The sequence below is a fragment of the Agelaius tricolor genome, unplaced genomic scaffold, assembly GCF_023055355.1.
Source record: "Agelaius tricolor isolate 1412-34295 unplaced genomic scaffold, bAgeTri1.0.p SCAF_12, whole genome shotgun sequence".
Taxonomy (NCBI): domain Eukaryota; kingdom Metazoa; phylum Chordata; class Aves; order Passeriformes; family Icteridae; genus Agelaius; species Agelaius tricolor.
In genome coordinates, this window is record NW_027269272.1 from 17943897 (window position 1) to 17959037 (window position 15141).

At 64.0% G+C, this 15141-nt stretch overlaps 2 protein-coding genes across 2 annotated transcripts; one reads left to right on the forward strand and one right to left on the reverse strand.

The window, feature by feature from the left end:
• Window positions 1–71: 71 nt before the first annotated feature.
• LOC139594697 (heat shock protein beta-7-like) lies at window positions 72–1906 on the forward strand. Its single transcript, XM_071437055.1, has 3 exons — window positions 72–207; window positions 1000–1151; window positions 1684–1906. The coding sequence occupies exons 1-3, from the start codon at window positions 72–74 to the stop codon at window positions 1870–1872; spliced, it is 477 nt and encodes a 158-aa protein (XP_071293156.1). The 3' UTR covers window positions 1873–1906.
• An 81-nt stretch (window positions 1907–1987) lies between these two features.
• Window positions 1988–14606, reverse strand: CLCN2 (chloride voltage-gated channel 2). Its single transcript, XM_071437945.1, is given in 25 exon segments — window positions 1988–2686; window positions 2766–2852; window positions 2924–3028; window positions 3252–3290; window positions 4121–4194; window positions 4259–4364; window positions 4445–4596; window positions 4709–4842; window positions 4940–5153; window positions 5389–5499; window positions 5684–5753; window positions 6157–6312; window positions 6390–6474; window positions 6558–6659; window positions 6768–6852; window positions 6920–7045; window positions 7632–7710; window positions 7818–7895; window positions 7980–8113; window positions 8633–8761; window positions 8891–9022; window positions 9469–9613; window positions 13959–14287; window positions 14290–14343; window positions 14346–14606. Coding segments are annotated over 25 exon segments (3084 nt in total). The 5' UTR covers window positions 14497–14606; the 3' UTR covers window positions 1988–2479.
• Window positions 14607–15141: the final 535 nt, after the last annotated feature.

Genomic DNA, 15141 nt, shown 5'->3' on the forward strand with positions numbered 1-15141 from the left:
CAGGCGGTGGTGGCGGGCGGGCGGCTGGACCCTCCCCGGGCAGGGCGCGGGGGGCGCGGGCAGCAGGCGCCATGGCATCGCTCAGCTCGGCCTCCACGTACCGCGCCGAGCTCCTCAGCGCCTACGGGCAGGGGCACGGCGAGCCCCGCTTCGAGGGTGACCGGCGGCATGGAGCCTTTGGGGCACAGGAGGCGTTTGGGTACCCAGGTACCGGGCGCGGAGGGTGGGGATGGAGGAGCGGCCCTGCTACCCTGGGGGAGCCCTGCTGCCTTGGGGATGGTCCCCCAAGGGTTATCCAGCTGATCTGTCCCTGGGGACAGTGTGGGACCCTCCCCCCAGCACCTCCAAGGTTGGGGGGGCTCAGAGGGGCACCCTGATTGCCCCCCCAGTGCCCCATGGCTCTCTGGACTGTCCTCCAGCTCTTACTCCCCAGGTGCTTTTGTGCTCCCCCTGTAAGTCCCCAATAACCCCAGTGTCCCTGCTGTCCCCAGGACCACCATGCTGCCTCCTCCCCCTCCCAGACCCTTTTGATTCTTTTTTCGTCCCTGAAACCCCCCATAGTTTTTCCTCCCCAACCCAGACCATCACAGTATCTCCTCAGCTCCCCTGTGCCCCACACCCTTTGATGTCACCAGCTAGGCCCCCACTTTCTTGTACATGCCCAGTAACTATAGTGTCCTTCTCCCCCCCAGCCCACTCCCCCCAGACCTTTGTGTATTCACCTCCTGTGCTATTCCCCTGCTGTCCAGTGCCCCTGGAATCTCCCAGTGCCCTCAGGTGCCTCCAGACCAGCCACTACCCCTCCAGGCCCCCAGTACCCCTTTACCCCTGGGACCCCCAGGTCCCCCTGCAATTCCCCAGCACCTTCAATATCCCCAGATTCCCACTGCCATGTGCTACCCCCAGCCCTCCCTCCCCCAGTGTCACTCTCCCACACCCCCCAGTGCCCAGCCCCTGGGTACTGTGGCCCCATGCCCAGCAGCCCTCCAATGCCCACAGAGTCCCCAGGTGCCATGTACCCCTGCAGCCTGGGCACCTGGGTGCGTGCCCAGGGTGACACCTACCAAGTGGTGGCCGACGTCAGCCAGTTTGAGCCCCCTGACATTGTGGTGACCACCTCCAACTGCTATGTCACCATCCAGGCAGAAAAGGTGAGGCACCTGAGGGGACAGCACCCCCTCTGGCCTTGGCACAATGGGGGTCCTGTCCCAGGACACCCCTTCTGTGGGTGGTGGGGATGGGTGGTAACTGGGAATAGCCCTTGGTAGCACTGGGGTAAATGGGAGCTGTGCCTGGTGATGGGACAACAGGCAACTCCTGCTCTACTGCACCTGTCCTGTACTGGTGTAACTGGGAACTGTCCTCACTGAGAGTGGGACAACCCGGAACTCCTGCTCCATTGCCTTCTCTGCTGGAGGTGGCAAGTGGGAACAGTCCCTGCTGGCACTGGAGTAGCTGGAATTTACCCCACTAGCCCAGACTTGGGCAGCAGAGGCCTGCTTCCTGCTGGCAATGGGGTAACTGGGAATTGCCCTGGAGTCACTGGGATCTTTCCTGTTGGACTCTCTGTTAGACTCAGGGTGTCTGGGACCGCCCATTAGAAGCACTGGGGTAACTGGGAATGAGCTGTGGACCCCACCATGCCACACTGCATTCTACTGCACCGCTGCTGCCTCCCCGCAGGTGGCTGAGGATGGCACCATCTGTGACACCTTCACCCACAAGTGCCAGCTGCCCGAGGACACGGACCCGCTGTCGGTGAGCTGTGCCCTCACCGAGTCAGGCACTCTGGTCATCACCGTGCGGCGCCGTGCCAGCCCCAGCCCTGGGCAGCGCCCGCAGGGGCTGCACCGCAGCGAGGCCGTGCTGTGAGCGGGGACAAAACGCTCCTTGCCCAGAGCCTGCCAAACCCAGCACCATGGTGAAACTCAGCTGGTGCCCACTGGCTGTGGCCCTCCCCACCTCCAGCCCCATAGTGCTTCAGCTCTGTTTATAAAGTCCTTTTATTAAATTAATATAAAAATCTCTGTATTTACATGGGGAGAGGTGCACGGCAGAGAGGCAGCAGGACCCCCTGTTCCCAGCCATGAGGTGCTGAGCACAGGGGGCAATGCCCACCCACGTCCCCGTGGACACCCCAACCTGATGCCCCTCTCTGCCCTGTGCCACCCTGAGAAGGGACATTGTGGTGCTCATGGAGGGTGTGAGGGCAGTGGCCATTCTGGGGGGCACCGGGGGCTGGGGGGGTACAGAGGTAGCAAAGTGGGAAGCCCCAAGAGCTGGCAGGTCGCTGGGGAGCAGGGGCTGGCTGGGGGTCATTTGGCTGGTCCCCAGCCCAAGGAGGGAGCAGAGGCACTGGATTGAGAGTGCCCGCTGCTGTGCTGAGCCTGGTGTCAGAGGGCTCAGGGTGGGCACACCCCAGCACCTGCTGGGGGGCCCTTGTGGCTTCTGGGGACACAAGAGGTGGATCTCAAGGGTCTCACTGACCCTTGGGGGTGTCGTCATCCTCGTCGCCGCCAGGGCCAGCCTCGCGGGGCATGTGGTGGTGCTGGTGGCGGTCCCAGAGCTGGTGCAGGGCCGTGGTGTCGGCCTCGCTGGTGCTGGCGGTGCTGTCGCGGAAGCTGGCGAGCGGCGGGCGCACCTTCACCCCCTTGCCCGTCAGGGAGCCCTCGATGGCCTTGCGCAGCTGCGGGGACCCCAAACCCATGGGCAAACAGCTCCAGGTGCTGCTCTGTGCCCCCCCAGCCTCACTGTCCCCTGCTCACCTCCTTGAGGGACACCATGCCCACCAGCCGCCCAATGCTGGTGACGAATGCATGGTCCAGGCCCAGCAGAGAGAAGATGGTGTGGGTCTGCAGGAAGACGGGATGAGTTGAGGGTCTGGGGGTTGTGGGTGGGGGTCTGGGATGGGGTGAGGGTGCACCTTGTGCAGCGAGGTGTGCTCCACCAGCTGGAAGGGTGCGGGGTCGATCTTGGCACTGCTGAAGTCCACCAGCTGGTCCAGCTGCTGTTCTTCCCACTCCAGGATCTGGGGAGGTGCCATTGGGCAGGCTAAGGGGTACAGCCTCCCCACAAGTGCCAGCAAGGCCCCTCCCTTTCTCCTTACACCTTAAACCTCCCATCCTCCTTACACCTGGTCCTGTGAAGAAATCTGGGTTATCCACCCCTCCCCACACCCACCTCATGCTCTGGCACCCCTTTGGGATCCCTCTGAGCAGGAGGGTCCTGCCTGTCTCTGCCCAACTCCTCACCTCTGTTGGGGTCATCTTGTCACCCAGAATCATCTCCTCCTGCAAGAGAGGTGTGTTGGCACAGCCCTGAGGCCACTGCGGGCAGGGAGCTGTGGGGAACAGCGCGGGTGGAGGCAGCACATGCAGGCAGGGCACAGCGAGGGTACAGGCAGGGTACAGGCAGCATGTGGGCAGGTCAGGGAACGTGATTGGTTGGCAGGACATCGGTCACACCCTGATTGGCCACAGTTGGACAAGCCAAGCTTGTGATTGGTGGAGAGAATGCAAGGTGTGCCATGATTGGCTGAGCAAAGTGGGGCAGATCTCGCGGTTGTGATGGCTGGAAGGCTCCACATCCTGATTCCTGGGAGGGTTTGGAATGGGGAGAATGCACACCAGGATTGGTTGGATGGAATCGTAACTGTCCAAGATTGACTGCACAGACATTGGCCCAACATGACTGGCCAAGCAGAATCTTGCCAGGTCCCTGATTGGTTCAGAGAACTCCTGCCAGGCTCTGATTGGCTGGGAGGAGCTGTGCCCAGGCTGCGATTGGCTGCAGCTTACCACAATGGAAATGCGGACGCGTTTGGCCTTGTGATAGGCTGTGCCCTGGGCCTGGCCCGTGGGAGAGACAGCAGTTAGGGGATGGGATGGGATGGGATGGGATGGGATGGGATGGGATGGGATGGGATGGGATGGGATGGGATGGGATGGGATAGGATGGGATAGAAAATGATGGAAAGGGATGGGAAGGGACAGGTAGGGTTGAACAGGAATGGGCAGGGCTCGGGAGGGCCAGGCAAGGCCATTCAGGGATGGGAAGGGCTGGGCAGAGCCAGGCAAGGCCATTCAGGGATGGGAAGGGCTGGGCAGGGACAGACTCTCACCTCGGTGGGCTCTGTGGCAGCGTTGGCACAGAAGAGGCTCTTGAGGGCGATGCCAGTGTGGTCAGTGCTGCCAGCTGCGGAAGGAGAGGGGGTGTCAGTGGCAGGGACACAGGGGCCAGGGGCCACATGCAGACTCACCTGGGGGGCTGTCGGCTGGGCTGCTGGGCAGCCGCTTCAGTGCTGGCTTCAGGGGCTTGCGGAGTGCGGCGCGGGCAGGGGTGCCCGAGGAGGTCTCTGTGCTGATCTGTGGGGGATGGGGTGGTAGGGTGATGGTGGTGGGGGGCACCCTGACCAGGCATCCCCCAGGACAGTTGCAGCCCTCACCTGGAAGCGGATGCTGGAATCGGAGAGCCGGTGCCCGTCCTCGGGCAGCACCTTCTGCCGCAGCGCCAGCAGCCGGCGCTGGGGGCTGAGCTGGGTGTTGAGCAGGGCCCCCACCTGCGCCCGCTCAATGGAGCCCAGCAGGATCATGGACTCTGCCAGACACAGCAAGGCACCATGCTGGATCCTGATGTTCCCTCTGCCACCCACCCATGGCGCACTCCACGGCTGCCATGGATGCTGGCAGAGCCCCTGCCTGTGTCTCACCAGCTGACTCCACCAGTGGAAGGTTCTTCATCTTGGTGCTGTGCAGGACCTGCTGCAGGTCCCGGTACTTGCAGTTGAGGGTGACGTAGCGGATGTCCCGCACCATGATGTCCTCCACCCGCACGTTGTATTTCCTGCACAGGACAAGAACAGCGGCCTCAGAGTAATGCCACCAACTCCCCTTGTGCCTCGGTGAGGGGTCTGGGGTTGGGACAGGGGACACAATCTCACTCGTGGTGGCCCCAGCCCAGCTCAGGGAGGTAGGGAAGCTTCTTGATGCGGATGATGCTGTCGTAGAGGGAGGGCTGGAGGCTCTGGGCGACGGCATTGGCCAGGATGACAGCAATCATGACCGGCAGGATGTGCGAGATCTGCCCCGTCAGCTCGAAGACGATGACGGCCGTGGACACCGTGTGGGTGACAGCGCCCGACAGTGCGGCCGCTCCTGCGGCCACCGCCAGGAGATGGGGGAGGGCTGTCAGGTATTGCCCACCAGGCTTGGTCCCTGCCCTGGGTTCCCCCCTACAGGGCATCCACCACATATGAGGAGCCCTTGGGACCATGTGGGGACATTCCCAGTGGTGGCATCACTCCCAGTTCCAGGGATCATCACCTCAGCTGTGGGGCAGCATCTCCAAATGATGCCCACCATGGTGTCCCCATTCCAGCTCAGAGCTTACCCACCACGGCGTAGCCCCCCGGCACGATGCGGTAGATGTTGCTGTCCGTGTGGATGCCGTCAGGGAACCAGGCTGCCATGCTCTCCCCCACCAGGCGCCCAAAGGCTGCCCCTGCAGGCAGAGAGGGGCTGGGAATGGGCTCAGGGCTCTCCCAGTACCTGGCCCAGCCTCATGCCCTCTCCTCTGCCTGATGCTGCCAGGGAAGGGGACATCTGGAGGCGCCCACAGGTGCCCAGTATGGGCTGAGAGGTGGCTCCCTCCTCCCACTGTGCCCACACAGGGGGCAGGGTCTCACCAATGACGAAGACGGGCATGAAGGCTCCACAGGGCACTGGGATGGTAGTGGCCAAGGCTGACATCCAGAACTGTGGAGCAGACACCCATTAGTTGCCCTCCCTGACCCAGCCCTGCCTCCTGCCCCTGCTGTGACCCTCAGCTGGGTGCTGTGGAGCAGCACGTGGACACCACACCCTGCAATGGGGCATGGGCTCCTCCCAGGGGCACCCTGCCAGCTCCTCCCTGGTGGCACTTGGTGGCATCTGGCCAGCACCTCCCTGGTGGCATGATGGTGGCTCCCAGCCAAGATCTCTTTGATGGCATGCCAGCACCACCCAGCAAACACCTTGGTGGACTCTTGGAGCAGCCACCCAGTGCCTTCTGGTGCCTCTTTTCTGGTAACAATCTGGCACCTCCCTGATGGCATCCAAAAAATCCTCTCCATAACCTCCTGGTCGTACCTTGGGGATGACAGGGGAAGTAGGCACCTACCTTCATGAGGATGAAGACAACAAGCGTGACGAAGACATTGGAGCGGGGATGGAGCCAGGCCTCCAGGATGCCCAAGTACTCAAACTCATCATTGATCCCCTGCTTGGCCCACGTCTGGTTGTCAAAGAGTGTCACCAGGGTGTCCTTCTGGGTGAGCTGGTGATGGGCAGGAGTCAGCTGGGGCTTGTGGTGGCCCTGGGGTAGGGACTGGTGTGCCACCCCACGGCAGGTACCTGGCCAGCCATGAACTGTCCAAAGCCGGGCGGGAAGGTCAGCGTGGAGATGATCAGCGTCACCAGGGCGGGAAAGAGCAGGCGCCTGGCAGGGTGGCACAGGGCAGGGGGTGATTTTGTGCAGCCCCAGCTCCACCACCCTGCTGCTGGGGACTGCTGGGCACCTACTTCTTCATGAGGAAGCGGTTGATGGCCTTCTGGCGGCGCATGAACTGCACGATCTTGCGGTTGAGGTAGACAAAGAGCGCACCCCCGAAGCCGCTGGCGATCCTGGGCAGAGCCAAGGGAAGAGGTGTCCTGCTGCCACCACCAGCACCACCAGCGCCACCACTGCCACCCCGGGGGCCATGGGGTGGGTGCTGGGACAGCCGCACTCACCCGATGACAGCAAAGGCAGGCAGCTCCTGCAGGTCGAAGGGGAAGTCGAGGCGGAAGCGGGTTTTGAACAGTGCCGTGATTGTCTCTGGGGGATGGTGGGGCTCAGTAGGGCTGGGCAGGGGACCCCTGTGCCCTCACCCTGCCTGAGGTACCTTCATCCTTGTTCCAGACAGCGAGGACACGGAAGATGAAGGCGCTGAAGGTGGCAGCGAAGAAGCCGCGCCAGTAGTTGCGGACGGCAAAGAAGGTGGAGGTGACCTCGATGCTGAAGAGGACGCCTGGCATGGGGGGAAGTGCACAAGGGAGGTGGAGAAACCCAGGCAGGCCCTGGTGCCTGGCATGCTTCCCACCCGGAGTCCACACTCGTGCACAGCCCACGGGGGTCTGGCTGCCCCACGGACACACTGTGGGGCGGTTCAAGGGATTCCCTGGCAAAGCACAGGCCAGTCCCTGCTGGGCACAGAGGGCACAGCACAGTGGGCACAGCACGAGCAACAGGGCAGCACAGGGATGTGGGCAGCGACACGAGGGGTGGCACTGGGAGGGAGTGGGGTGCACACAGATGGACAGACAGGGCAGCAGGCAAAGGGCAAGGAAAGAGTCAGACACGTCACCAACCTACGGGCAGGGCTCAGCAGGGCTGGAGCGGGGAGCTCCCTGGAGCACGGGGCAGCAGGGGAGAGGACAAGAGCAGACGTTACACATCTGGGAGGGTGCTGCCCGCTCCTCCCTTCCTCCTCCCTGCTGAGCAGCACTGCCCTCTCCCATGCCAGCTGTCCCGGGGGTCCTGCTTGCCTCTCCAGGTGGACCCTGCTGCCTGGGCGGGAGGTGTGGGGGCTATGGGGCGGCCCGGGGTGACCCTACCTCCGATGGGGGCGGCGAAGCAGCAGCCAACACCGACAGCACAGGCAGCTGCCAGCATTTCAATGTTTCTTGCCTCATTCTGTGAGGGAGACAGGAGTGAGTGGGCACTGCCCCCCAACCCTAGGCACTGCCAAACCTGCTGGTAGGCACAGGTTGATCCTTCTGGGGCCAGTCTGCCTTGCTCACCTCGTAGAAGCCCCCAAAGAGGGAGAGGAAGCGGCTGAGCAAGGCTGCACACATGCTGGCAATGTGGACAAAGGGACCCTGAAAGGACAAAGGGAGACTGAGGACATTGCCCTCAGCCTCACTCCCTGCTCCCCTGCTCCCCTGCCCTGGCACTGCCCTCACCTCCTTGCCCAGGGGCATGCCGCTGCCCAGGGCACACGTCAGTCCGATCACCTTGGCCACAAAGGTCTTGAGGGTGAGGTACTCCTTGAGCACGACGCCCCGCAGGATGGTCTTCATCTCGGGGATCCCTGAGCCTGGTGGTGTGGGGACAGCCTTGACCCATAGCCATGAAGGGGGGACACTGTCCCATGGTTCTGGGGGCTAACCCTTGATGCTTTGCCACACCCCACTGCCACAGGGAGGTCCCAGAGACTCCTCTTCCCACAGTACAATTGGCAGGGTCACCCCCATGGTTATGTAGGCACAGCTCAACCCACAGCCCCACAGGGACTCCAATTTCATAGCCCCCAGGAGATCCTCTGAAAATCAGGTCTTAGCCCTAGGAAGACCCCCAAGCCTGCAAGCCTCATAGCCCAGGAGGAAATCCACCCCTTAACTCACAGGAGATTCTCTGAAGACCTCTCTCTCATAGGCCTTAGAAGATCCCCAACCCCATAGCTCAGGATGGCATCCAAACCATAGTCCCTAGGAGACCCTCTGAAGACCAGCCCATATCCCTAGAAAGACTCCCAGGACCTCCAGGGACACACCCAGGCACAGCCCCAGGGAACGGACACCCTGTTTAGGGTGCAGGCAGCCCCTTGATGCCCTACCTACGGCCTGGGGGGCAAGGATCTGTGTGAAGCCAGCTGAGAAGGTGATGAGCACAGTGGGGTAGGTGACCCAGGCCATGTACTGCAGCAGCACGTTGGTGTCCAGGCCCCCGTACATCCACTTCTGAGCTGTGGGGACAGCCAGTCAGATGGGTGGTGGGTGGCAAGGCACACGGCATGGCCCCATGGCACACGGCATGGCCCTATGGCATGGCCACTCCCTGCCATGGCCCCAGGAACTCACTGGTACCCGCCTACCTTGGAGGCATGTGGCGATGGCGAAATCCATGGCCCAGCTGACCAGTGCCATGACCAGTCCCAGCAGTATGAGGAAGACCCAGTCCTCACCCACCTTGGAGATGAGGAACCGCTGGCACTGCAAGGCGCAGACTGTGGACACAAGGGCGGGTTCAAGGCTGGACGCCCCAGGGATGGGCACACTGAGGTGGCAGAAGCAGGCTGGCAGCAGCACTGACCCAGCAGCACTGACCCAGCACAGCTGGCACTGTTTGGTGCAGGAGCACTGCTGTGTCCAGCTGTCACAGCCAGCTGACTGCACAGTCACACACTGGGCATGCACCTCCCACTAGCACGGCCTCCCTGGCGCAGCCCCAGGTACAGGGGCTGGGGGCCCCCATCCCCGCAGCGTGCCCAGCTATTTCGGGCCATTGTGTCCCTGCTGCCCGGCGGGCAGGTGGCATTGTCCTCGGCGCCGGTGTCCCATGACAGCCACAGAAACTCTACCCGCGGCACCGAGGTGGGGTGGGAGCCGTGTCCGACTGTGCTGCCGTGGGTGGGGCTGTGCCCACCCGTGTCCGTGTCCCGGTGACCCTTACCCCGACAGGGGCCACAGCGGCCCTGGGTGTACTCCAGCAGCTCGGAGGGGCGGCGGGGCTGGGGCGTGTCCCCCTCCTGCAGCCGCAGCCGGGCTGCCTCGTCCTTGGCAAAGGTGCCCAAGTCCTGCGTGTAACGCCCGTACATCTGGGGGAGAAGGACAGACAGCAGTGTCAGGGTGGCTGGTGCCCCAAACCCAGCAGCCAAGCGAGGAAACTGAGTCAGGGCAGCAGTGGGCATACTGGCATGGCCTGCCAGGTGAGGGAACAGCCATTGCATCCCAAGGCAAAGGGGTGGAGGCACCTGTGGGAGTGCCCGACTGCCCTCCAGGGCGTGGGAAGGAGCCAGGCAGATAAGGTGAGTGTGGATCAATGGTGATTGTTTTGCCTGCATGCCCCAAGCAGGCAGCTGAAACGTTGGTACCAGTCTCTGGCCCTGCCCAGGTGCCCCAGGCACTGCACTGGGGTGGAGGGTGTGGAAGGGCCTCCGGTGATGGGAGCGTGGCCAGCTTGGCTGGGAGACTCTCTGAGGGCTGGTACTGGGGCTGTGCTAGAGCTCTGCAGGCACCACCCTCCGACATTGCTAAGAGCAAGGCTGGGATACCCCCTCCAAATGCAGCCTTGGCAGGTCATATGTGACATGAGCTGGCTGTTCTCAGCTGGCAGCAGGGAGACCTGCTGAGAGGACAGTGAGGGATAGGAGGTACCCCCAGTTCCAGGAGAGAGGGAGCACAACATCAAGCCCAGGGCAGACCCTGGGCTGTGAAGAGGGGGATCACATAGGGATCACCCCCCTTTCCTCGGGTGCCTCCTGCCTGGCTGTGGCACGTGGCCTGGCCCTGGCAGGGGGTGGCCCTGGCAGTGCCCCTCATGCTGGCCAGGAGCTCTTTGTGCCCGTGTTCCCCGCTGAGCCGGGGGCATTTGTCCCGCGCTGGCGGGCACTGCCAAGGACTCGGTTGCTTGGTTTCCGCCTCACTCCCCCCGCACGACCTGAATGCCAAGCGCCAGAGGTTGGCCCGGCACAAAGGGAGGCTTCAGGACCGCGGGGGCCCTGCCAGGCTCCCACGTCGGGACAACGTGAGCCCCATGCCGATGGCGTGCCCACCCGCCGTGCCGTGCCAGTGCAGCGCGTGGCTGCCCAGCCGGGGCGCAGCCGCCCTGTTCCTGGCATGGCCCGTGCCAGCGCCACGGGTGGGCACCGCGCTCGGCACGTGGGCAGCCAGCCCCGGCTGATGGAGGCAGTGCCCACCCTGCATGCCTGGGTCCCGTTCACGGCCCCCTGGCACACGGCAGCTCCCCGTGGGGATGGTGTGAAGGTGCACTGCAGACGGGGCAGCGCTCCTGCCCAGGTCCCTTGGGCAGAGAGCAGACAGCAGTCAGAGCGGCGCCGGGTGGATTCTCTGCTGTCTAATACCCAGGTTGTGCCCAGCAGCGGGAGGGAGGGTGGGGATGTAGGCACAGAGAGGAGGGTGAACTAAGTTCCATTGCTGACCCTCTCCTGGCATGGATTTTCCCCCAAACTCCTGCTCAGCATGGGCTCAGAGGCTCCTTGCCCTGTGGAAGAGAGCTGGGGGGAAAGGCACGACCACCTTGAGGGGCCAAATCCAGCATCGGCTGCCAGAGGAGGACCCCGGCCCCACATGGGGTCTTGAATTCAAAGGCTCCCTTTGGAAAAAGCTTGTTTGCTCTGGAAGATGAAATGGGCCGGCACCCCAGGAGTGCTGTCACCCTGCCAAGCACTTGCCTGCCTGGCCCCACTGCTGACCCATGGCCAGCTCAAACCAAGACGGAAGCACCCCCAGGCTGAGTGCTCCCCGAACCAGCTCTGTTTCTACCTCCTGGGGCTGTGCCAGGGGCTGCCACACCATCCCCCCAGGTGCTGGGGCACACGTTGGATGCCCAGTCCCAAGTGCTCCAGCGTGGTTGAGGGTGGTGGGATTTGCTCCTCCTCTGCCTCCCTTTGGAGCCCACCCCACTCGTAACAACAGGGATACAAGCAAAGGGACCATGCCACCCTGCTGCCACCCGCCACCCTGTGCCATCCCATGCCACCCCTCTGCCCCATGCCACAGCCCCACAGGCAGGACATGGGACCCCCTTGAGTGCCCAGTGCTGAGCAGCCACAGCTACTGTGCCCACAGCCCTGGCATGGCTGTGAAAGCCAGTGGTGGGCTCTCTCCTTCCTCCTCCTCCTCCTCCTCCTCCGCTTGGGTTATTTTTCCACAAAGGCCTTTTGAAACACAAACAGCCCCAGGACTCCGGCCTCTGCCGTGAAGCAGCTGAACAATCACAGTGCCGGGCGGGCAGGGAGCGGGCACAGGGGGGGCTGCCAGGGGGCACTTGGGGACACGGGCATGGGCCAAGGCCACTGTGTTGGTCCTGAGCTGCTGCACTGCAGGCACTGGCTGTGCCACAGCCCCTTGGGCTCTGCCAGCCCATGGTGCCTGCTGTGCCTGGGCAATGCTGTGCCTGGGGCGGGCACTGGCATCTGGTGCTGCCGTGTCCCCGTGCCAGCCTGTCCCACAGCACTGAGCTGGCCTGGCAGGGGTGCCCACCTCCTCATGGCCAAGGCCAGCCATCCTTCTCCCCTAAATTCCCCCTAGAGGAGCTTTTAAAGCTAAGGGGTTGGGGGGTCCTCTGGGCTGGCAGTGGGCAGGCAGAGGCCAGGGGGCGTGTGTCACGCTGCCCGTCTTAGCTGGGCTCTAATCACCCTGAGCGGCTCTGCAATGAACAAGGGCAGTTTGTCAAGCTTAATCCCCCCCACGGGGCCCGTTACTCCCTGCCACAACAGCCTGGCATGTGGGGGACACTGGGGCTGATGTGCACCCCAGCACCCTTGGCATGCCAGGGCTTCCCACAAACACCTGTCGAGCATGGGGACTCCAGGGAGACCTTTAGGTCTGGGGCCCCAAGACCCATGGCATCCCAGGGCTGGTGAAATCTGGTGATGGAAAGGGCATGGGGTAGGGATAAAGGTCTTTGGACATAGTTGGGCACAACCTGCAGCCTGGCTGTGATGACTTGGCTGTGGGCACAAGCAACAAGAACTGTCCCCAGGCTGTCCAGCGCAGAGCAGCCCATGCCAGGCTCCAGCTGGATCCTGATCTTCCTGGCAGGTGCTGGCAGGAGCTGGTGGTGCTTCAGATGCACTGGGGAGGGCTGGGCACTTCTCCTGCCTAGCACGTGCCCAGGCAGCTCCCAAAACGCAGGTGTGAGGCTACGGGACAGGAGCCCACACCCAGCCTCACCCACGAGCCCCAGGCGCCTTCTACGGGCCTCACTGAGCCCAGAGGCCATGGGGATGGGCACCACGGAGCACTCAGGGCACGGGTGCTACCCTGCCCAAAGAAAAGGAGGGCAAAGTCTGCCGGTGCCAGCCCAGCGTGCCTCTCCCCTCGCGCTGCCCGCAGGCTCCTCCACCCCGCGGTGCCCGGCTGGCACGGCCTCTCTGCTCACCCACTGTGACCAGAGCGCCCAGGGGGGGTGGCAGCAGGGAGAGGCACGGCCAGCACTCACCCCTGTTCCTGCCCCTGACTGCTCCCTGACTCAGCCCTGCCGGGAAGGACAGCGGGGTCAGCAAGGTCGTGGAGATGACGGCACAGTCGGGGCTCCCACGGCCGGCTGCTGTCCTGCAGCCACCTGACAGGGGCAGCTTGGGGTGAGCACTGAGGGGCACGGCCAGAAGAAGGGTTTGGGTGCTGGGAAAGGCAGTGCCGAGGGTACACAGAGCAGCAATGCCCTGATGCTGCCCTGTGTGCCCATGCTGGGTGGGTAAGGCTCAGCAGAGCCTGCCCCGCACACAGCAGCTGGCCCAGGCTCTCCTGGGCAGCCGTGGGCACAACTCTCTGGCCACGCAGTCCCTTCTTCCCTGCACAGCTCCCCAGCCCTGCCTGTCCAAATGCCTTTGCCAGGGCAAAGTACCGTCCGCCTTGGGCACCGTCCCAAGCTGGGGCCAGGGAAAAGAACCTTTGCCCGTGGTGTCTGAGGGCCGTGGGCAGTGGGGTGGCTGGAAAACAGCGGGCAAGGAAGACACCCCAGGACAACGGGACACCCTGGTGCCAGTGGGGAGGCCTCTGAGACAGAGGAGTTGTAAACATGGGGCTAAGGTTGCAGGCAGGGGAGATAGCGTATCTTGGGGGCAGAGGGCCGGGACAGGCAGTGCGGGGAAGAGGAGCGTGCCCGGCTGGCGCCTCGGGGGCCCCGCAGGGTGGGCATCCCCTCCCGGGGAAGAGGGGTGTTGCCAGGGGTGGTGAGGTGTGTGCAGAAGTCCTGCCCTGGGGTTGGGGGCTCAGCCAGGCTCCTCCACAGCCGGAGGGGGCTGCGGGTGACATCCCAAACGGGAGGCAGCATCCCAAACAGGGCACCGCGGAGTTCTGCCGCCCTGAGCAGGGCAGCACCCCCAGACCCCCCAAACCGCCGGGCGTTCCATCGCGCCCCGTCGCGTCCTGTGCCACACAGGTGCTCAGTGCCCGCCCGGTGCCCCCGGTACTCACCAGGGTCTGCTCATACTGCAGCGCCCGCTGCGCCTCGCTCTCGGAGGCCATGGTGCCGCCGCTGCCGCCGCTCCGCTCCGCGCCGTCCCGGTGCCGGTGCCGCTGCCGGTGCCCGCGGCGGCCGCGGCTCCTCCCGGACCGCGCGGGGCGGGCCCGGGGCACTGCCCGGGGGAGGGATCGACCGCGCTCCGCCTCCGCCGGCAGCGCCCGGCACCGGCGGCGCCCGTTACCGGGACCGGCGGCGCTGGGCACCCGGTGCCCGGCCGGGTCAGGAGGAGTCCGGCCGGAAGCTCTGTCCTGTGGCTGGACCCCATCCACGGTGGCCTTTGCCAGGATGGCACCCCCGGGCAGCCAGTGGGTGCAGGTGGCGGTAAAAACTGCCGTGGGTGACCACGGGCCGGCTCCCCCGGTACACCGTGCTCCCTTTCCCACAGGTACAAGGGGCCGGCGTGGGGCTGGCGCTTTCCTGTGGGTTTCCCCTGGTCGGATGTGGGATGACCCTGCAGACGGTCACCCCCAGGCTCATGGCCATGCCCATCTGGGGGACAGATTGGTGGGGGCAGAGTGCCTGAGGTCTGTCTTGTCATGACAGACGGGGACAGCTGTCAATGCCCAAGGAGGGCAGGGCACATTGGCACTGTGGGGACTTCACCACACAAAGCTGTCAGGGAGCTCATCCTTACCGTGATGCTGCTCAGTGTCCCGGGACAGTCAGCCCCCAGCGAGAGAGGTGGGCTCCACTCTTCCTTGCTGAAGTCGCTGGGCAGCAGGGGCTCAGTCCTCTCCAGAGAGGCACACGGGTAGACCTTGGCACCAGCAATCCCTGGGGAAGGCGCTCCGGCATGGCAGGCTGGCTGCCGGGACCTCTGCCTCACCGCCACCAGAGGCTCAGGGACAGGGCACCAAGGCAGCTGGCAGGGCGATGCTCACCCTCCTCCCCAGGGCACAGGATGGCACTTTTGTGGCAGGAACTGGGTGCAGGGAAAGCCAGAGCTGTGGCACTGCTGGGCTGATGCTGCGGGATCGGGAACGGGCTGGTTCTCACTGCCCAGGTGCCACCCTCTGGTTTGACGTCAGCTCCCTCAAGGGTGGGTGACGATGGCTGGGCTGGGGGCTGGGATATCTCCTGTGCCAGTCTGGGAGGGTTCATTGCCCGATGTGAACCAGTTTGAGGCAGGGAGGT

Coding starts and splice junctions, on each gene's coding strand:
- LOC139594697 (XM_071437055.1), top strand. CDS start 72: ATGGCATCGCTCAGCTCGGCCTCCACGTACCGCGCCGAGCTCCTCAGC. Junction 208..999: donor GGAGGCGTTTGGGTACCCAG/GTACCGGGCGCG, acceptor CAATGCCCACAG/AGTCCCCAGGTGCCATGTAC. Junction 1,152..1,683: donor TCACCATCCAGGCAGAAAAG/GTGAGGCACCTG, acceptor GCCTCCCCGCAG/GTGGCTGAGGATGGCACCAT.